Consider the following 23,316-nt stretch of genomic DNA (forward strand, 5'->3'; position numbering starts at 1 on the left):
ACCGCCATATCTGGCTTCAAAGCTTTTAATCTCTTAAATCATCAGTGTTGCTATCGTTTATTTTCTTAGCTTTGGAAAACAAGCCCCGGAGCTGCTTGTGTGGCCAGACACAGGTTTGAGAGAGAGAGCCCTCTAGCAGGTCTCTGAGAAGCTGAATAAGGTGGTGACCCGACCTTATCATGGAACCCGACGACTTTGATCCTGAAGATAAAGAGATTCTGAGCTGGGATATTAACGACATGAAACTGCCACAGGTATGTGCTTGCAGGACTGCCCTGAGCATGCAGCTCTGTAACCTGACAATTAACTGACCAGATTCTAGAAGGGAACCTGTGAGGTCCTAGCTGGGCAAACTACTTCAGAGCTTCAACAATACAGCCAACTGAGTTGTTTCAAGGGGAGATGTAAGGCCTAGGATATGGGCGCCTCTTTATTTTCTAGGCACCCCAGGAATAGACAGAGACAAAGAAAGTGCTGCTTCCTCCCTTTCAAAGCTGGCTCACTTGGTTTAGTACGCAGTTTGCAGTGCTTGCCAGTAGAATGACTCCTTGTAACACATAAGACCCCATAGCACCTTCTTTGCCATAGCACTTTTAACAGTTAACCTGAGGCTGGACAATCTGAACAGTGGTGCCCTCGGGCAACACAGCTACTTTAGAGGGACTGATTGATGGAAACCCCACCTGTGGGCTCACTGGGTGGCTTCTACTCTACCCAGGAGTGCTTTGCTTTTCATACTGTCTTTGACCTCCTCTATGGCAAATGCTGTGTGTGTGTGTGTGTGTGTGTGTGTGTGTGTGTGTGTGTGTGTGTGAGAGAGAGAGAGAGAGAGAGAGACAGAGATAGAGAGAGACACAGAGAGAGAGAGTGAGTGAGAGAGAGAGTGAGTGAGAGAGAGAGAGGGAGGGAGGGGAGAGAGAGAGAGAGAGAGAGAGAGAGAGAGAGAGAGAGAGAGAGAGACTAGGTCTTACTCAGCAGCCTAAATTAGCCTTAAATCCCCAAAGGAGCTCACACTTGCCTGGAACTCACAGCCCTCTAGTTTCTCCATCCCAAATGCTGGGGACACAGGCCCAGCTAGCAACTGACCTTTGAACTCTAATTCTATAGAAAGCATTGATTAAAACCAAGTTTATTAGTTTATCATTTTGACTATCTTGTCCTCTCTTCCTGGTGTTTAAAGATACTTTGACTGGATATTGGTTGAAAAGGTGACTATGAACACTAATCCGGAAATACCTAGTACCAAATGTCTGTCTGATCCTGGGGACCAAACAGGGCAGAGCAGTTGGGGATTCCAGTCTCAGTTCATGATCCTTCTGGGTTCTCACTCTAATGGACACTTCCTTTTAATTCTTTTGTCTTCTCTTAATTTCCCCCTTGAAGTCTCCTTTGGTGGATGTTGAGAAAGCTGGAAGACAGAAAATATACCTATTCATTTTACTCAAGGGGGCAAATAAGCCATCACTAAAGCCAGGCAAACATTCATTTTCCGGACTTCCAGTGGGAGTTGCTCTTGATTTGTACTGCAATTGCTGTCGCTGTTTTGGGCAAGCTTTTGAGTCAATTTTAATTGCTTTGGGTTCAATGGCCCATATTCCCCCACCACCACCTATTTTTAATTTCATGCTTGCAACCCAGAAATGTGAGTTGAAGATAATATCTAGAGCTGAGGTCTTGAAACTGGCAGGCAGCACAACCCTGTGTACCAACATGCATTTTTCTAGGTGTGCTGGTGTATGCCTATAATCCCACCACGCAGGAGGCGGGAATAGGAGAATCACCACCAGTCAGAGACTGGCCTTAAAAAGAAAAGAAAACAAAAAACAAAAAAAAAGATGGAGTTTTCCTGACCAGAAGATCCAGACAGTCCATCAGCTCTATAAACAAAAGAGAAAGACCAGCTTCCCTAGAGGGAAACTCAGGGCCCAGCATAAATTGTCAAACTCCAAAGCATTCTTGGCTCCTTGGACCACCACACAGGAAGGTCCATGGCAAACATGTATGTCCTTGCTCTGGAAATAGACCCTTTGCAGTCAGTGAACAGGTGAATGGTTGCTTATAGAAAAGCTATCAGGCTTATAAAACTCGGGGCAATAATGAAAAGTGCAAACATCCTTCAGTATGGTCTAAGCAGATGCAACCCCAGCCAGATCTGGGTTTATCTGAACTCTGGAGTCATATCTACAACCAGTTAAGGTGAAAAATGAAAGACCTTGGGAAGCTTCAACAATGGGATTTGTGTGTTTCAGAGCAATACGAAAGCAGAGGATATCCAATGGGAAACTGAGGACCTGGAGATATCAGCCCTGAAATTGAGTTCTAGTTGTGCCTCTCTCTACTTGTAGAACCTCTGAGAATTATCTGCCTCTCTTCAAATTCCTTTTCCTCCTCTGAAAATGCTGCTGCAGCATGCAGTGGTCTTTTCTGTTCCTATTGATTCTGATAGCCAGGGATTCTAGAATTGTCAGCCTGGGCCTTCTCTCTCTCTGTCTCTCTGTCTCTGTCTCTGTCTCTTTCTTTTAGTGCATATGAGTGTTTTGCCTTTGTCTGTGTACTATGTGAATGTCTGATGCCCACAGAGGCCAAAAAAGGGCAATGGATTCTCTGGAACTGGAGTTACAGTCAGTAGTGAGCTGCCATTCAGGTGTTGGGAATTGAACCCAGTTCCTCCGGAAGAGCAACAAGAGTTCTTAACCATTGAACCATCTCTCTAGCCCTATTTATTTAGGTTTTTAAGACTCATAGAAGTCCTCCTGCCTTAGCCTTCCAGCTAAATGGAACTGTATAGCTATGCCTAGCTGGTCTGGAGGTCACATCGTAGACCAGGCTAGCCTCAGAACTGGTGACTTCTGCCTCCTGAGTAGTGGGGTTACTGTTGCGAGCCCATGAGCCCAGCTTTCCATTTTTCCTAATACATCTGCTACGGTGTCAGCCCCAAAGCACAGGCACTTAACTACACTATTATGGGCAGAAGTCTTATTCTAGGCCAGTGTGCTAGACAGTTGCACTTTCCTGTTCTATTCCCCTTAAATTACATTTTCACCTGCAAAATTAATCATTGTAGAGTTTGCATGATCTAAGCAGCAAATGTCTGGTGTTGGTCTTGTCTTACTTTCACTCAAAATATGGATTACATGGTCCCAGAGAGTCTTAAACTTGTCACACAGACTATGACAGTTGAGAGACAAAATTGTAACTTTTTTTTTTTTTTTTTTTGCTGAAAATTGAGGAGACAATGTCCTTTTCTACTAAATAGTATTCATTTCCCAGGGAATGGACTGCCCACTGTTCTCACAGCCACTGGCATTCCTAAGCTGAAGAAGGGTTGTTCTATTAACATCACAGACACCTCAGTCATTTTATTCCTGGGCCCTGGGCAGTTGTCAGGTCAAACCCATGGCCAAAACAACACTAAGACATTTACTCACACAATTCCAATCTGGTTGTTTTGTTGGTGATGGTTTTGTTGTTGTTTGTTTGTTTTGAGGCCAGATCTCACTATGTAGCCAAGGCTGGACTTGAATTCACTATGTAGCTCAGGGTGACCACAAATTCAAGATCCTCTTGCTTTCACCCGTGCTGAGATTACTGGTATCATAATGGTGCCTAGCTAATTTCATTTTGATTTGTAGTACTGTAGGCAAATGCAGGGCTCCATGAATGCTAGTTAAGTATGCTGTCACTGAGCTATACTGTCCACCCAGTTCCAAGTCTTGAGTCTATTTCATTTTCTCCATAGAGAGAACATTCTTTAAAATGGTGGAGTCAAAATGTGAAGGGACTATAGCTCCAATTAGCTCATAGCGGGATCAAGATTTTAGCCAACAAATTTCTTCTGCCTCCAGAGGATGAGCCCCAAATCATGGTTGTCTGAACTCTCTGTAGATTCAGGTGCCTGCATATAATCACAAGCAATCAAATGGGCTGAGGGCTGGAGGGGTAACAAGCAAACCTGATTCTGGATTCTTCATCAATTACTATTGGCCCGCATGCCCAGGTCATGTTGTTTCTCATGCAGACACCCATAATTTCATCATTTCTTCCCACCTCCTACTTGACTCCAAGTGTCTCAAGCCCCCTGAGACACCTATATAGACACCTATGGTTATCTGAGACCTTGTTATTAGGTCTGGGGTTCTACCACCCAGAGTCTCTGGTGTAATGGTGGTGGGAATATTCCTGCATCTGCGATGATAGGCTCTCACCCATCACACATCCTTTGCTTGGGTGGTAGGAGTGGGAAAGGGCATGGAGAAGAGAGAAGAGAGGATATGGAAGTGAAAGAAAGCAAGAAAGCTGGAGGAACTTGACCTAGAAATATGGAACTTCATTCTTCAGTGGGAAATAGCGGAATTACTAGCAATTCAAAGACGTGTTTTGAATCCTTGTGGCATTTACAATTCCATCTATCTAGCTGGCCCAGAAGAAGCAGATTTACTCCAAAAAGTTATCTGTATGGTCAAAATGACAGTATATTTTGTTTCCTTTTGTTGTTGCTGTTATAGGGTTTCACTATGTAACCTTGGCTAGACTGGAACTTGCTATGTAGCCCAGGATGGCTTTGAACTCATAAGAATCTGCCTACCTCTGCCTCCTGAGTGCTAGGATTAAGGGTATGTTGCCACCACACCTGACATATTTTTGTTTTGTTTTTAGTAAGTAACATAATTTTTCTTTTACCTGATTCTCTTAAAGTGTCTGTTTGGAAAGCTGGGTATGAGTAAAATGTTGCATTCTTATGGTCCTAGCATAAGGCCAGCCTTGGCTACATAGTGACTCTAAGACTAACTTGGGCTAGATGAGGCCTCCTTTGCTTTTTCTTTTTTTTTTTGTGTGTGTGTGTGTGTGTGTGTGTTTGTATGTGTGTGAATTTACATAGATCCACCTAACTCTGCCTCCCAAGTGCTGCTGGGATTAAAGGCGTGGGCTACCATGCCCACCCAACTCAAAGTCAATATTTTGATACCTTATTTAAGAATTTGATTTTATTCATTTTATATAATAATAATATATAATTTTTATGCTAGCCTATTAAAACTTCAAATGACTAAATTAAATTAAAATGCAGGTCATATGAAGAGTATTCTCATACAGCTAAAAAGTACTGAGTAAATTATAGGATTAAATTTCTTCGTAACAAAAGTATGCAGAGGAGTCCTAGAAATATCAATTAAATTCCTAATGATGCTTCCCAAGAGATGCTTAAAATATAAGTTTGTTAAATGTGACATGTTGGGAAAACTGAAGGATGTTCCCTTTCAATTATAAACTTCTTAACCCAGAGCAAAAGCAAAGAGTTACTCATGAAAAGTTAGAAATTAAAGTAAACAGAGTGTCTAAAAAGAAGAAAGTGTTTTATGAAAAGTTAGAAATTAAATTAACAAAAGTTCTAAAAAGAAGGGAGTGTTTTTCTGGGAATTGCTAGCAAGGTTAAGAACCGCTGTTCTTGGTTTTAAAACTTTATGTTCCTGATGGCGAATTACACAGACTTTCAGAAATTCCCTCCCTTCTGTTCTTGGAGATCTGGATCCACCATCTTCCCAATTTTAATATAAAAAGTTGCCAAAGATTTCACCAAAAGTCCAGGCAAATGACAGAATAAATAAACAATAGCCAAGAGAGGAGCTTCACACGTTCACATTTCCTTCCAATAGTTCCTCACTTTCATACACTATTGCCTTATTAAGGGAACTGGAAAACTAGAGTGTAATGGGGTGCCATTGGGAAGAAATAACTTCAAAGATTCTGAGAGTCCTCACTTCCTCCTCCACACACAAGAAGTGTTTGCTTTGGTCAAAACATCAGAGGGTATGTGGTGGGTACATTTCACTTCTCCTGGCTTATGGGATTTGTAGTTCTGAGCATGGTAGGAGTGAGTGGATGGGACACTCCCATAGAAATCCCTGCTTTCCTCCCCCTTGTCTATCTTTGTCTTGATACCCGTGTGTCCTTAGAATAATACATATCAAGTCCACCAATTCTTTATAGTTAAAATGATTAAAGGTAAATGTATATATTTTAGTGTCTTAGTCTGCAATTTAATTATTTCAAAAGTAAAATACTCAGTGCTGGAGTGATAGCGCAGGAGTTAAGAGTGCTTACTGCTCTTGCAGAGGACTGGCGTTCACTTCCCAGCTCCAGTGCTTGGTACCTGCACTCACGCGAACACACCTCTCTCCTCACAAACACATAATCAAAAAATAAAATAAATCTTTTAAAAGTGAAATAAAATATTCTGCTAGGCTTTTCTGTGATGGCAAGCAATGATTACCATTTCAGTCAGCAGGGAAAAGCAATAGAAGACGACGGGTGTTGAGGTTACAGGTGGCTTCTCGTGTGGACACTGAACCACGTCAAGACAACAGTCCCCAAGAGACAGCAGACAGTTGGGCCCATCTTCCCTGGCTGTGCTTTCCAATAGCATACAGTGTGCTGCAGCTGCCTGCAGGGCCTCAGGCGCCTCCAGCAGTACAGGTGTGGATGTTTTCATCCCCTTCCTCTGGGGCGGAAGTCGAAGTCTAACCCAGGGGAAAGCTCACACACCCTGGCCCTGGCGTTTGTCTCCATCTCTCTCCAGACATTTCTTGACTTTGCTAGTTTATATTCTGTGCCGTATATTCTTGTTGGGAAAGCAAAGGATTGGTACCTTGACTTCTTTTTCTGGTTTTTCCAGAGTCTTCCACCATGACCTTGGAGAACTGTCTAAATGAAAACTGTTATTATTTTTATGTCAAGTTTCTGAGTCACGGTGATGGGCACAGAGACATCCTAGAGTGATTCTCATTCTAAATGTTAGGCACAATCTGTCATTGCTGCATCAGTCACCATTGTAGGGCCTGGGGAAACGAGCCACACCCAGCAACGATGTTTATTTACACCAAGCTAGATGCTGTGACAAGTGTTTCACATGCATAACATTTAATCCTCAGGACTCCTCCGGAAGCAGGAGAGTCTCATCATTCCTGTTTTACACATGCAGGAACAGAAGAGAAAACAAAGTGACTTGTGTGTGCTCTAAAGACCTTTTTAGCGTGATTTTTATTGTGGTTCAAAATTTAACATGAAATCTGCTGCCACAACTGCTTGGACAGCAGCGGTGTAGCCGCCACCACACATTGCTGTTAGCCAGCCTGGAGAGCTGTTTCTCTTGTGGAACTGGAACTCAAGACCCACTGAGCCACAGCTCTGACCTTGCACAGCAGAATCCAGTCAGATGTTCACATGCAGGGGACAGGGCAGCGCTGGACAAGCACACAGGCTCATCTTGAGTCTTCTGCATGTCTGAGGGGTAGGGAAACGAACAGTGCAGGGAATAGTGGGTTTCCAGACCTCTTTGAACCAGAGCTCTGCATTGCTTATCTCTGGTGACTTTGTGATTCCTGGTATGGTAACCAGTGTGGTATGAGAAATTATCTCACTGTGCTTTCCATGGTAATTATGAAAGAGCATGGCCAGATTACTTTACCCTCAAAAATTCTTGCTGAGAAATGGTCATTACTGTTATCACCAAGGGCTGGAGAAGCAGCAGAATCCAGAAGGATTAAGTTCTATCTTATCTTGTTTCAAGAGACCAAATGCTTGATAGGCACAGCAGAATTTTACCACTATTGTACCTCCGGTAGTTCTCAACCTGTGGATCACGACCCCTCTAGGAATCAAATGACCTGTTCACAGGGGTCACCTAAGACCATTAGAAAACACGTATATTTACATTACGATTCATGACAGTACAGTTAGGAAGTAGCAACAAATATAATTTTATGGTTGGGGTCACCACACATGAGGAATTGTATTAAAGGTGGCAGCGCTAGGAAAGTTGAGAAACCCTGTTTGTGCTCAAAGACTGCAGCACCAGGATTAAATTCAGGTAAGGCTCTCTGCCAAAGGCCTCTTGTTCTGCCCCGATGGCCAGATACCTTTTACATCAGTTTCACAGAGGCAGACGGGTGGGCTTTCTGGATGAAACTGTAACAGAATCTCTGTGTTTCTGTCAGAACGTGAAAAAGACTGACTGGTTCCAGGAGTGGCCCGACTCCTACGTGAAACATATCTACAGCTCAGATGACAGGAATGCTCAGCGCCACCTGAGCAGCTGGGCCATGCGCAACACCAACAACCACAACTCCCGAATCCTTAAGAAGTCGTGCCTGGGAGTGGTGGTGTGCAGCAGGGACTGCTCCACAGAGGAGGGCCGCAAGATCTACCTGAGACCGGCCATCTGTGACAAAGCCCGGCAGAAGCAACAGAGTGAGTGAGGCTTGGGGGGTGGCAGCAAGGAGGCCTGGAGTCTGCTTGGATGCTCCAGCCAGGGTGGACATGTCCCAGGAGCCCAACCAACCCTCCCACTGCATTAGGTGGCAGTCAAGGCATTGATGAGAACTCTCTTAGAGGGAAACACCTACCAGCCCCGACCCCATCTCTGCCTACAAGCCCTCCCATGTGTAAAGTTCCCTCATGAATGCCCCCATTGCTTGGGAGAGAGATTGACTCATGGCAAGTTAAGGAGAAATTAGTTCACGGACTTGCTGCCTGGCACCTGAGTCCTGGGGAGATCCCAGTGAACACAGATCACAGTCTTTAGGAGTGTCACAACAAGATTAAATTAATAAACTCAACTTTATCCATTTAGGTTTTGCCATAATTGCCTGCAGAGATGTTCAGTGTTCTCTCTCTCTCTCTCTCTCTCTCTCTCTCTCTCTCTCTCTCTCTCTCTCTCTTTCTTCTCTGCCATTTATAACTTAGTGAAAATTTAGTGCAAGTGTTCTCTTTCTCATGTGGCTTTGCCCCTTCTATTTGAGTTACTAACCATAAAATAAAATACTTTTCTATATAAAGAATACTTAATATTAGTAAATAAGTAGGGGAACTTTTGTTCTGCAGAGTGCTTTGACCTGTAAAATAATCCCACTCGTCAGACAGCTGCTGACAGTAGCCATGTATGAGCCCAGTTGGCCATTGGTAGAGTGCTGCTCGTCATGGGTGCTGGCCAGTGGAGGGAAGTGCCTGAGACCGTGCGGGTGTTTCTCTCCACTATCGTGGAATCAAAGCTGAAAGCCGGCAGGACAGCCCAGACTCCGAAGTCAGCCCGTGGCTTTAGTCAGCTCTTTCCTTGCTTCCTCTGTAGGGAAATGCTGTCCCAACTGCAATGGTCCCCTGAAGCTTATTCCCTGCCGAGGCCACGGGGGATTTCCGGTCACCAACTTTTGGAGGCACGACGGACGCTTCATATTTTTCCAGGTTGGGTTTGAGTCATTTACTCGGCTTCTCTCTCATGTGGCAGGTGCCTATCATGTTTTCTATGGAGGAATTTTATCAGTGGTTGAGGTATAGAGGTGTATGGGACTGTGCCACCCTCTGGGAGAGCAAATGCCCAATGCCCTACTTTCACCAGAGGAGGAGCACTGGAAACCCAGGAAGGCCGAGTGCCTCCACTCCTGAGGAGAGATGATGCCTGGCTGAGCATTCCTACCTACACTAGAGCAGATGCATTCAGGGGGCAGCCTGAGTACCAGTGCTGACTCAGCACTAGCTCTGTACACAGGAACAACTTGATTCCTCCCTGAAAGCCCGCCTTTCTGCAAGGTTTGTAAGAAACACTAGTGGGGTCTGGACGTAAACAGGTGAAGAGTGGGCTCCGGTGTCAGACCATCCGTGCAAACCAGCTCTCCCGAAGACATGGCCCTGCTCTGGAGCGACCAGCCGGTTAACGCCAGCTCACTGGAGTGCTGAATGTTTCACGCTGGGCTCCCAGCTTGGCTGTGGAAATCCCGGGACCCACTATCTAAGAGAGGCTATCCAGATGGCATCCTTTCTCCAAGTCTCGTTAGTTCCTTATTCTGTCAACAGGAGTGATAACAATGGTGTGTCTGTAAGCACTGTGCCAAAGATTAAGTGGGAGAAGATGCGTATGTATGGCTGGCACACACTACAGGGGCATGATGGGAGACAGACACCACATAAGGAGGAGGCCTCCCAGGTTGGGAGGCTCAAGTGGGCTTAGGAAGAATTCCATTGCAGCAGGCAGCCTTGCTCACACCAGGTCACAGAAGAGGACAGGACAGAGAACAAAAGCTACACCCTGGGAAGTGCTGTCTAGTTACTAAATTTTGTTTCATTTTTTTACTGCTTTGCCTCTCTTTAGTCCAAAGGAGAACATGACCATCCCAAGCCAGAAACCAAACTGGAAGCAGAGGCGAGAAGAGCCATGAAGAAAGTGCACATGGCATCGGCCTCTGGCTCCTTGCGGATGAAGGGAAGCCCAGAAACAAAGGTCAGCTTCCCCAAGCATGCTCATGAGTGCATCAAGGCCTCACTCCTGAAGTGGGCATGGTAGATGACCCTGGTCCTTCACAGACCAATGAAAGCAAGCATTCTTCTATCTTGCCAATCTGTAAGCAAGCATCCCCTGGGCAAATTGAATCTGAGATTTCACTCTTAATTTTTTTTTTTACCATATTTAAAATAGCCTTGCAAATATTCAGTATGATCATAGACTCATTATAAGTTTTTAAAAGGAACTTGAGTCAGTATTCAACTTATATTTGGCAACTCTATATTTTAGTTCCAATAAACAGAATTAATCAAAATAATCTTCACAAAATGTTGCTAACCTAATGCTTTTGGAGTTTTTTTTTTTTTTCAAGTTTCCATACATCCCTAGCACAGATTGTTTTCTTAGCTTGTCTAAATAATCAGACGGCCTATGGTCATACCATCCTGAATGTGTCTAAACAGTCACATCTAAATCAATGGTTCTCAACCTTCCTAAATCTGTGAGCCTTTAAAACAGTTCCTCATGTGTGATGACCCCCCCCCACCAACCATAAAATTCTTTTCATTGCTACTTCATAACTTTCTGCTACTGTTATGAATCATAATGCAAATATCTGAGATGCAGGATATCTGATATGTGACCCCCGGGGAGTGGCAACCCACGGGTTGAGAACTGTTGATTGAAATAATCAGACAGTTGTTAAGCTGGGTGATCTCTAGTGTGATCCCAGCCCTTGCGACACTGACGTACAGCAGCAGTCAGGATCCAGAGTTTGAGTCCAGCCTTAGTGAGACTCTGTTTAAACAAAACAAACAAACAAACAAAAGTTTCTGGAAATGATGGTCACTCCAATGGTAGGAGGGAAGTGTGGAGCCTGTGTCAAGAAGCACACCACTCCCAGGGCCTCAAAGCATAGCAGGTTTGTCTGTTTGATATAGTGTAACTCATGCTTGGAAAGCTCTAAGTGTATTTATCTAGAAGGAATCATGTTTTAGTCTAATTCCCAAATCCACATGGCTAGCCCTCAATATTCATCTCAGCCACGGGGCATCTCAGCCACTTTACTTGGACAGAATCTTTCTTTCCTCTTCTCAAACTGTCCTCTTATGAGGGAGAACTTACATAAAGAATAATGTAAGAGCTACCTCGCAGCTTCTTCGCCTATGGTTAACTCCATCTATATATAGAAATTGACAGACCAGTTCATGTTCTATTCATGTGTTTTCTGTGAGTTCAGAGAACAGTCTCTAAAGGAGTAAAACAAATAAATCCTACACTACCGTGGTCTCTTGCACTAAGAACTGGACTAGTCCAGATGGGGGAGAAGGGAAAGGAAGAGTGTGGGGGGTGAGGGATAGCCCTGAGAATTGTACCAGGACTAGTATAAACCTTCCATTCTGCATGTTTGTTTTGTTGGTTTGTGTGTGTGTGTGTGTGTGTGTGTGTGTATTTTGTTTTGTTTTTAGATAGCAATCCAGACATGTTGCAAAAAGGCAGTTAGATATCTGATACCTGAGCATGAAGCATATTAAACATCCAGTGTGTTCACAGAGTGTATCAGGCTCTTCACAGCTTAGAAAGTTGTAAACTGGAATAGGACTCACCCTCTCCTCACAGGTTCCCAGCAGTTGTGGAGAGACCGAGCCTCTGGTTGAAGTATGCAAGGAATGAAGGCAATCTTATTGAGGGATATTTGCAGACTAACTCAGGAGTACTTGGGGTAGCTGTGTGGATTTGCTTAACTGTTTTTTCCCCCTGGGGAACCTGCATAAGGATTTGCTTAACTCATTAACGCGAGTGTTCATTTCCCTTTCTAGGTTCTTCCAAGTGAAATACCGAGTCAGGGAAGTTTACCTTTAACTTGGTCATTCCAGGAAGGCGTCCAACTGCCCAGCAGTTACAGCACACCTTTAATAGCTAACGCCTCCCAGCAGAACTCCCTGAATGATTGCCTATCCTTTCCCAAGAGTTACGATTTGGGGGGAACCACTGAGCTGGAAGATCCAACTTCCACCTTGGACCCCACTATGCTCTATGAGAAATGCAAATTCTCCAGCAGTGGGATCTACAGCAGTGAAGACCAGTTTCAGCCTCCTGTCCCTGGAGTCTACACAGATTATGACGATCTGCAAGCCTGGAATAAAAATGCTTCCTTGGGGAGAAATCCTAACGACGACACCTGCTATCCCAACTATCCTCTGCCTGTGTCCAGCTGGCCCTGTGACTTCTTTCCCTCCCAGAACTCTTTGGAGCACTTTCCCCAACAGATCCCACTAGAAGCAGCTGCAGCCCAAACTGGCTGTCATCCACTGTGGTCCAATCCAGGAGGTGAACCTTATGAAGAGAAAGTGCCGATGGATTTCAACAGCTATGTGCCTTCCCTCACGTACCACTCACCTCAGCAGGACCCCTTTCTGCTCTCCTATGGCTCTCACCCTCAGCAGCAATACTCACTGCCCAGCAAGAACAGCAAGTGGGATTTTGAGGAAGAGGTGGCATGCACAGGCTTGGATCACTTCAACAACGAAATGTTTCTAAACCTCTGTCCTTTAAGATGAGTCATGAATCTCAAATTGTTAAAGAGCTAGAAGAATAATACCCTTTGGAAATGGGCTTCAAAGCATAGCCTCAGAGAAATGTTGGAATCGTGATAAGCAGTAGACAAGACTTTTGTTTTCACTCTAGCTGTCTTTTCACCTCGTCAATGCTAATGTGTTTGCTCCAAGTAAGGAATAGAAACTCATTTGTGCCAGGCATGGTGGCACACACCTTTAATCCCAGCACTCAGGAGGCAGAAGCAGTTGGATCTCTTTGAGTTCAAGAGTAGCTTAGTCTACCCAGTGAGTTCTAGGACAACCAAGGCTATGAAGAGAGACCTTGCCTCAAAACCCACCCCCTACCCCACCCTCCAAAAAAGAGAGAAAAAGTAAAAAAGAAAAAAGAGACTCTTGTGTTGTAAAGCCAAATGCTCTCTGATGCCCCTGTTCAAGCTTTGGGAATTCAGCACCTCAGTTGGGCTGTCTGGAAGAGTCTTATTATGGCTAACACATGTCAACCTAGCATTTCATCTATGCCTTTTTGCAAGGCCAAAATGAAGGAACAGAAAGAAGACAGAAGAGCTGGGGAGGTGTGGAGTTGAACATTTTACCAAAGAAGTATTTAATACTTTGTTTAGTTTTATTTTTTTAAATGTGTTTTCTAGATTGTGACTTTATTCTATTTATGAAGAGCAGAAAACAAATGGACTTGAGAAGAGAATGGAACCCACCTCTCCTTCCCTTTCTCCTTCTCAATGGCTTCTCCTTCCACAAGGGCTGAGTTTCTGTCCTCCTCATTTTTATCCTTTATGGTATCTCAATGTCAGGTCATACCTGTGAAATTCTTGCTTACATGTCTTTGTGAAGGGCTGGGGTGTGTCTCAACAGACGAGAGCTTGCTTAGCACGTCAGAGGCCCAGGGTTCAATCTCCAGGAACAAATTCCAACAGCAAAGCTGTGTTAAGGAGGAGACCAAAGCCCCGTTCAGTACCACATGCTGAGTTTATGTTCCATCATGGAGCCATGCTTCTTAGCTTCCACAAAGAATGTTCTAAGTTTGTTTGAGATAGGTTCTCACTGTGTAGCCTGGGCTGACCTCAAACTTAGAACAGGGATTTAGGCTCAGTACCCCAAACCCAAACAGCTAAAATAAGCAATCTCTGTTCCTTTGTCAGCTAGTCAATCCCCAGTGTCTGCTGAAGTACTTTCTGGAAAAGGCAGTCTAGCACAAAATCTGGAATGAACCTTGCCATAAGCAAGTGGTTTCAAACAATCTTTGCCATTTGATTCACAACTAATGCATATGATACAAGAATCAAAAATAAATGATATCTCTTGTTGCCCTGGTCCTCTGCAATACTAAAAGCTTTCTTGTCTACCCCACAGATTAATGACATTTTCTAGACATATATGTATAAATATTATTATACATAATATATAAAATATATTTTCTATATTATTGTGTGTGTGTATGTGTGTGTGTGATGTCCTATCTGGTATTGTATCTACTCTGGCTTTTGCCATTTTAGGTTACAATTAAACACTGGACCTTTGTAAGCATGTAAGTCTGGTTTCCAACGGCACATATCCATTTGTATTATAATTAAAGAGTTCCCCAATCATAACATTTGGATCTAGTAAAATTTTTGGTGTGAATGCAGAAAAATAAATACTTAATTTAGCAGACTTATGCTGCCAATGCTTGTAAATGCCCATGAGGGTCAGAAACTAGACCTCCCTCAGAAACTCTGGTGAGGGAAAATTTATCTCATTTTACCCCAAGGCCCTTCCGCATCTCAAAGCTGATCTCTAGGTTGGCCCTTTATGTCTTTGCTAACTTGGGATGTACTCCCATACAACAGTTCAGATTTGTCTTTTGGAGGAAACCTAACAAAATGAACTATTTGGTGTATTTTCAAAGGGTTGATGAGGAAGCCAGTGAGATGGCTTATCGGGTAAGGATGTTTGCCACCAGGCCTGATGCCTTTAGTTCAGTCCTTGGAACCTACATGGTAGAGAGAATTGACTCTAGAAAGTTACCCTCTGACCTCCACAGATGCTCATTGCATTCACACCTGTGTGCATAAACACACACAATAAACATGAAAAGAAATGGGTGAGGTATAACAGACATAGAGAAGAGTGCAAAAGTCATAGTACACAGCTCAACACATTGAGATAGCCAAGTTGCTGATGTACATTCTTTTGGGGAACAACATACTTTTCAGGTTAGACACAGTTTATTTGACGTCTACGCTGCTTACAAACAATAGCCTTCCAATGAGGTCCTATTGGCTATCACCTAGACTCTGGGCCTGATGGAGTTTCCAATACCTAGAAGATTCTAATTGCATTGAAAGAAAGAAAAAGAACCAATGGCTGCTGGAGAAATTTTAATTTCTATTGCTCTGAGACCTTTAGTATTACAAACATTTCTCTTCACTAGACGAAAGCACCCTATCATCTCAAACATTTTCATTTATAAAAACATCCATAATCAGCCGAGTGTTGGTGGCGCACACCTTTAATCCCAGCACTCGGGAGGCAGAGGCAGGCGGATCTCTGTGAGTTCAAGGCCAGCCTGGTCTCCAGATAGTGCCAGGATAGGCTCCAAAGCTACACAGAGAAACCCTGTCTCAAAAAAAAATCCATAATCTTGATATTTACCAAAGCAAGAATATGTGATTGACTGCCGTCTCCACTCCCAAGTCTGATTCCCAGCCTTCTGAAGGCTTCTACTTCTTAACTCTCTGCTGTTTCTCACACTTAGACTTCTAAATCGTCAGATGCCACATCTGTGTTCTCATGTTATGTATCTGTGCCACTCTGACCACAGACTAGGATCTAAGAGATCATAATGGTACCAGCACCATCCTTCATCATCTTAACTGTATAGTTTGATGATTTTTACCCAGTATACTTGGTCATTTTGTGTAATGAAACCAACCAAAATCAAGATATAGAATATTGCCATTATCCTAAAAACTTCTGTTGGTGTGGGGTTATGGGAGAGGTGGAGAGATGCCCAGGCAATTAAGAGTGTATCCTGCTCTTACAGAAGACTCAAGTTCAGTTCCCAGCATCTGCCCATATCAGGTGGCTCACAACCCCTATAACTTCAGCTCCAGGGAATACTGCACACTCTTCTGGTCTCTGTAGATACCCTCACTCGCATACACACAAACATACACAGCTACACATACTTAAAAATCCTTTTGCTGGGCTGGGTGATGGTGGCGTATGCCTTTAATCCCAGCGCTCGGGAGGCAGAGGCAGGAGGATCTCTGTGAGTTCGAGGCCAGCCTGGTCTCGAGAGCGAGTGCCAGGATAGGCTCCAAAGCTACACAGAGAAACCCTGTCTCGAAAAAAAAAAAAAAAAGAAAAGAAAAAAAAGAAAAAGAAAAAAAATCCTTTTGCTGGACAGAGGTGCCTTTAATCCCAGGACTCGGGAGGTAGAAGTAGGTTGATCTCTGAGCTCGAGGCCAGTCTGGTCTACAGAGTTCAAGAACAGCCAGAGTTGTCTCAAACCACCTCTTCCCCCACCCCCAAAAATTAAACTTTTATAAAGTTGTTGGGCCCCTTATCAGTCAATTCTTTCCTTGAACCCCAGCCCCCAGCAACTTTTGTGTGCTTCCTGTCACTCTAGTGTTCCATTCTCTGAAATGACCTGCAGGTGAAATCACAGGGCCTTCAAAACCAGCTTTCTACACTTGCGTGATGCTGTTAATATCTACAAATGTCTCCTGTGATATTAGTCAGTCTGTTTGCTCTGTTGTATGAATGAAGCACACTTCATATAATTCAGGCTGTTTCTAGCTTTTGTAAATTATGAGTAAGACTACTACAAATGTTCACATTAAAGCTCTTGTGGACATTTCTCCAGTCTGTGTACCTAGGCGTGAAATCATTTCATCACATGTTAAATGCATGCTGTAATGTTAGAAGATATTAAACTGTGTGACAAAGTGGCTGCAGTATTCTTCAGGCCTGTCAGAAGTAAACACGAGAGTTCCTTTCCTTGACTTCATTTTCAAGCTCCTAGTCATTCTTAGAAAGAAGAAGTGGCATCTCATTAAGGCTCTATTTTTGGAAGCAGGGTCTTACTCTGTAGCTTTGGATGACCTGGGACTCACTATGTATCCCAGGCCTCCCCACTGCTGGAATTACAAGCATGAGCTACTATGCCTGGTTTCTCACTGAGGCATTAAGTACATTTCCCCAGTGACTTATAGGGCTGGGCATCATTTTATGTTTTATTTACCACTTGTATGTCCTTGGTAAAGTATTTACTCAAATCTTTTGCCTATCTTTGGTTACAGATAACAAGGTCCAAGAATTGTATCTTAAGGATCTAAAGCTCTGTGTCAGATATGTGTTTTGTAGGCTTTTGCTTTGTAGCTTCTAAATAGATATTTGTAATCCAATGTATGATTTACAAGTATTTTCTCAGTTATTATATACTATCTAATCCAAAGCCATAAAGATTTTCTCTATACTTTCTTTGAATGATTTTATTTTTAGCTACTATAGCTAAACCATGCTCTATTTCTACATAAATTTCATATATAAGGTATGAGGTGAGAGCTGAGTTTCACTTTATTTTTCATATGGATAGTAAATTGTCTCAAAGGCATTTGTTTGTGGTTTCCTTATTCAAATATAGTAAATAATGTGTATTTCCCATATCTCCCCTTTATTATTTGGAAGATGTTTGTATTTATTACAGTACTTCACTGTTCCAAGGAAGATTGTGATGGGACATTATTAAAAATTCAATTTGGGAAAGGGTTTTATTATTCATCCTCCTCTCTAAACAACATCTTCACAAATAACATAGCATAACATTTTTTTACTGTGCTGATAGTTTTCAAATACCTATCTTAGCTTCTCTCTCTATTGTTGTGTTCTTTTTCTTTCCTTAGAGGAAACATACAAAAGCAAATCCAGCAACATTTTCCAGGTAAATAATTTGGTTATTCTTGTTTGGTTGGTATTTTTGTTTTTAGAAATACAAAATGCCCCGTCATCTTAGCTTATCACAGTGAAGATGGAGTAGTAAGATCAAAATGAGTGTATTTATTACATAGAGAATGTATTGGAATATTTTACTAAATCAGAATGAAATAAAATACAGAATATAAAAGCAAAAAAGGGCATTTGTTTGAATCAATATTTCCTCACAATCTGAAAAAAGTAATATCTAGAATTTCTAGGGCCCAAAGAAATGACTCAGTGGCTAAAAGCACCCGCTGATCCTATAGGGTACTGGAGTCTCATTCCCGGTATCCACATGATGGGTCAAAACCATCTGCAACTAGTTCCAGGAGATCTAACATGCTCTTCAGGCATTCATGGGCACCAGGCACATACATAGCACACATACATGCAGACAAACATTCACATACATTTAAAAAAGTCTCATTTCCTGGAACTTACTGCTATTTCATTGATTACAGTGTCTATACCTTTTCAGATAGCTTTGATGGGTAATCCTGGTTGGGAGTTTTGTTCATTTCTTTCATCTCTGTATGCAAATAAAATTATGAGCACAACATAATTACAAGAAATAGCAGGTTTCTTATGGCATTTGTAAACAGTCTGTGATGGACTTTGATCTTACCTCCTCATGCACCATTGACCTCACTGGTCACCTTCCTGTCTCTTGCTGATCTCCTGTGTCTTTAAAAGAAATTTTTTTTGACTTTCTGTACAAGACATCACATAGCTATTTGCCTTTTTGACTCTGTCTCTTGACATGAAGATCTCTACTTCCATCCCTTTTTCTTGGCCAGTTATTTTCTTCCCAGACTTAGAATATGGCATTTCATTCCCTTCTGGACTACAGCATCTATCTGTACTGAGAAATCTGTCAGTTTAGTGAGGATATCTTTACATGTGACTTGGTCCTTTTCTTCTTGTAGACTTTAAAATTATTTGCCTTTTATTTTTGACAGTTTGACTACAGCACATTGTGGTGATATTTTCTTCCTAGCCTTTTAGTGTCCTTTAAACTTCCTGTCCATGGATGTTTGTATCTGTCCCCGCATTAGGTGAATCATTTGCTGTTATTACAAGGAATGCATTTTCCTGCATTCTTTTTCTCTTGGATTTCAGGTATTTTGTAAATGATGACACTTAATCTAGTTTAATGTTGTCACATAGGTTGCCAATAGTCTATTCTTTCATTATTATTTTTTCTTTTTTATCTTTCTATTTGTACACTGTGATTATTCTCTTTTGATTTTTAATTTGTTCTTAAGTTCCACATAGGTCTATATTATATCCTGAGCATATTTTCTTTGTGCCTCTGAGCTTCTCCATTGACATTTCTTCTTTTTCCTACAGACAGACTTGTATGTGAACATATACTTTAAGCATAGCTTTAAGTATCTATATAAAATCTAGATCCCACAAATGTACAATATTTGTGTTTCTGAGATTAAATTCATTTACTTAATATGATCCTCTCTCTAGTCATATCTTTTTTATTACAAATGACTTCATTATTATTTGTGGCTGAAAAATTCCACTGTGTGTAGAAAGTACATCCCTGTATTGTTGGCCACCTAGGTTGGTTGGTTCCATCTCTTACTATGAATGGCGCTATGGCAAACAGTGATGTGCAAGCATCTCTAATTTTGTCTTCCACCCAGGTCACGGGGAGATCTAGTTTTAGTTTTTTAAATAAACCACCACACTGGCTTCCACTGTGCCTAGCCTGGTTTACACTCCTGGAAGAAGGGTATAAGGGTCCGTTGGTCTACATGTCTACATGTCAATAACATGTCTTGTTTTCTTAATGACTGCCATTTGGACTGTGTGAGATGAAATCTCAGTGTTTGGCAGGACAGTTCCAAAGACCAGGTCTTCTTCAACATCACATATTCTTTTTTCTGCTTGATTGAGCCATTCTCGAGGTTTGTCTGTATTGTTGATTGACTGAGCTTGACATACAAATGGCTCTTATCCAAAATCCCTCTTTCCTGAACTCCTCACCTGTAGCTTATTCTCTGTTTTCTCTGGCATCTGACCTACCTTTTTATGATCATTCTTTTTGGGGGTGTTTTGTTCATTTCATTTTCCTTGAACTCTGCTCATAGGGAGTTGTTGCATTCTTTTGGAAGCATCAGGTTACTTGACTGTCATATTTCTTTTTCTACGTTGAGATTTGCACATCTGGTGGATCAGGTACCTCTATTACTTTCAAAGGGTGCATTTCTCATTTAAATTATTTTATTTGTATGTGTATGGCATTTTGACTGCATATATGTCTCTGCCAAATGTGCATGCCTGGTGTCTACATAGGCCAGAAGAGGGTGACAGAGCTGTAACTCCCCAGAGCTGGAGTTACAGATGGTTGTGAGCTGCCATATGGGTGCTAGAACTTGAACTTGCTGCAAAAGCAGCAAGTATCCCTAACCACTGACCCATGTCTCCCGTCTCAGGGTGACTTTTTAATGAGTGTGTGTCCTCTGGTTTGGGATATCAGCTTATTATGCAGTGTTGGCTTTCATTCTAACTAGACATAATACCAAAGCTTCCCTCTAGCTTCTTAGGCTATGATTAATGACTCTGAGCATAGTGAATATTGAGGAGGGTCAAACAAAATTAGTGTCTCTTGAACCATGCAAAGGTAGAAATTCTCTAGTAATGTAGGCAGGCTTTTATAAGTATCAGGGGGTGAGGGGCAGTTAATCCTACAGTGAAAATGGTATATATGGTATATATATATATCATACATGTGTGTTTATATATTCATATATATAGTGAAAATAATAGTATCCTTTCTTCTTTAGTTGTGTGTATATACATATATATAACTAATACACACACACATAAACATATATGTATATGTGGGGGGGGGTTCTCATGTAGCCAGACTAGTCTTGGACATACTATGTAACCCAGAATGACTTTGAACTTCTGATCTTCCTGCCTCCACATACCAAATGCTAGGTGTGTGCCACTATGCCTGATCTATAGGATGCTGGCGGTGGAACTCTGGATTTTGTCCAATATAGATAAGCACTCTACCAACTGAAGTACATTTCCAGCCTTCTTTTATTTTTTTTAATCCCCATTTAAAAAGCTGCTATTATGTCATGGGCACAGAGTATTAAGAATGTGAACAATTTTCTCCTGCCAGGGAAGCAGGTAGGCTGATTGTAGATCTTCACCTTTCTTTTGGCTCCTCCAGTCCCAACCCCGCCCACCCAGTCTCACCCCAGCTCTGTAGGAGAACACCTACTGCAGTCTCCCTTTCTTCCCTGACCCCATTTGGAACAGATAGATCAATAAAGATCTCCTTCAACCTTCCTTCCCCCAACTCATCCCAGTATCCCAGCCTCCAACACTAGCAGACATTCCCTGGGAACATACCAATGGAACAGGCCAGGAAAACAGGTAAGCTAACTCAACACTTTAATCACTCCTCCCTCGCCTCCAAATCTAATCCCCTAGCTTTACTCCTAGTTCTGCAACAGAACCTGCTACAGAGTTCCTTCCCCTACTGTGGACATCACCTATGGATCCCACGGACCTTCCCTTCCTAACCTGCCTTCCCCAACTCATTGTTTTATTCCAGCCCCCAACTCCCTGCTACCCCACAACCACTAATGCCAAGGAAGCAGGTAGACTGACTGACTGCAGATATTCACCTCTCCTTCCGTTCTTCAGGTTCAATTTCTTAGTCTCGTCCCCGGCTTTACGGCAGACCTACAGGAGTGACCTCTCCCTCACTCTCTGCCCCAATTCCAAGGAGACTAAAGAAGAGGATCCTAGAAAAACACTCTGCTTTCCTCTGTCCTGTGAACCCCCTCAGACCACTAGCCTATCCCCATTCCTAAGCATCAGCCCCAATACCCAGAAACACATTGTACCCAAGACCCTCAATGGCCACAGTTTTTCAGGTGCACAGAAAATTTATCAGCCAACACACAGCCACCACATTCTCAAAAACAACAAAACAAACAAACAAACAAACAAACAGAAAGGAAAGGAAACAGAAGCCAAGGAATAAAGCATCCTCCTAACAAAGACAAAATCAGATATCATCACCTAGAATTACAATCTTCCCAATCTCAGATGTCTAGACACTAGCATAGAAACACAATCAATAACAGCCAGGACAATACGTCTTCATTAGAGCCTACCAACCCTATCACAGCAGTTATGAATACTCTAACATAACTGAAGCTCAAGAAAAAGACTTCAAAGCAGCCTGTTCTAACAGAGGAAATGAATAAATCCCTTGAAGAAATCCAGGAAAACACAAACAGTTCAATTTGAAAAGGGGAATAGAATCAATAAAGAAAACCCAAACTGAGAGAATTCTTTTGTTTGAAAACAAAAAAAAAAAATTAGAAATTCAAACAGGAACATAAAGAGACAAGCTTAATCAACAAAATATAAGAGATGGAAGAGAGAATCTCAGGCACTGAAGACACAAGAATTGGATAAATTGGTCTAAGAAAATGTTAAATCTAAAAAACTCCTGGCACAAAATTTCCAGGAAATCAGGGACACTAGGAAAAGACCAAATCTAAGGATATTAGAAATAGAAGGAGAAGAAGAATCCCAGGTTAAAGGCAAAGAAAATATTTTCAACAAAATCATGGATGAAATTTTTCCTAACCTAATTAATAAAATGCCTATAAAGTTACAAGAAGCACACAGATTGCCTAATAGATTGTACCAGAAAAGAAAGTCAAAGAAAGAATATTAAAAAGCTGCAACAGAAAAACACCAAGTAACACATAAAGGCAGACCTATTAGGATCACACCTGACTTCTCAAGGGAGACTCTAAAAGCCAGAAGGGCCCGGGAAGGTGTGTTGCAGACTTTAAGAGACCAAAGATGCCACCACAGATTACTATACCCAGCAAAACTTTCAATCACCAAACATGAAGAAAATAAGATATTTCATGATAAAACAAAATGTAAGCAGTATATGTCTACAAATTCAGCCCTACAAAAGGTGCTAGAAGGAAAAAAAAATCCAACCTAAAGAGGTTAACTACACCCATGAAAACATAGGAAATAATCTCAGACCAACAAAAACAAAAGAAGAGAAACACACACACACACACACACACAAAATACTAACACCATCATCACTACCAACACTGACCAACAACAAAATAATAGGAATCAACAACCATAGGTCATTGATATCTCTTAACGTCAATGGTCTCAATTCTCCAATAAAAAGACACAGACTAACAGAATGGACCAGAAAACAGGATCCATCCTTCAGCTGCATTCAAGAAACACACCTCAATGGTTGAGGTTTTCCTCAGGGTAAAGGGTTAGAAAGACATTCCAAGCAAATGGACCTAAAAAGCAAGATGGTGTAGCTGTTTTAGTACCTAACAAAATAAACTTCAAACCAAAACTAATCAGAAGAGATAGGGAAGGACACTACATACTTACCAAAGGAAAACTCCACCAATATGACTTTTCAGTTCTTAACATCTATGCCCCAAACACAAGAACACCCAAGTTTGT

General features: G+C 42.1%; 1 protein-coding gene across 1 annotated transcript; it reads left to right on the forward strand.

Moving 5' to 3' along the window:
- The first annotated feature begins 179 nt into the window (after nt 1-179).
- On the forward strand, nt 180-12,902 carry Gcm1 (glial cells missing transcription factor 1). The gene is made up of 5 exons (XM_027411400.2): nt 180-254; nt 7,995-8,247; nt 9,125-9,237; nt 10,142-10,270; nt 12,091-12,902. The coding sequence occupies exons 1-5, from the start codon at nt 180-182 to the stop codon at nt 12,829-12,831; spliced, it is 1,311 nt and encodes a 436-aa protein (XP_027267201.1). The 3' UTR covers nt 12,832-12,902.
- The last annotated feature ends 10,414 nt before the right edge of the window (nt 12,903-23,316 follow it).

Source organism: Cricetulus griseus, chromosome 4, assembly GCF_003668045.3.
Source record: "Cricetulus griseus strain 17A/GY chromosome 4, alternate assembly CriGri-PICRH-1.0, whole genome shotgun sequence".
Lineage (NCBI taxonomy): Eukaryota > Metazoa > Chordata > Mammalia > Rodentia > Cricetidae > Cricetulus > Cricetulus griseus.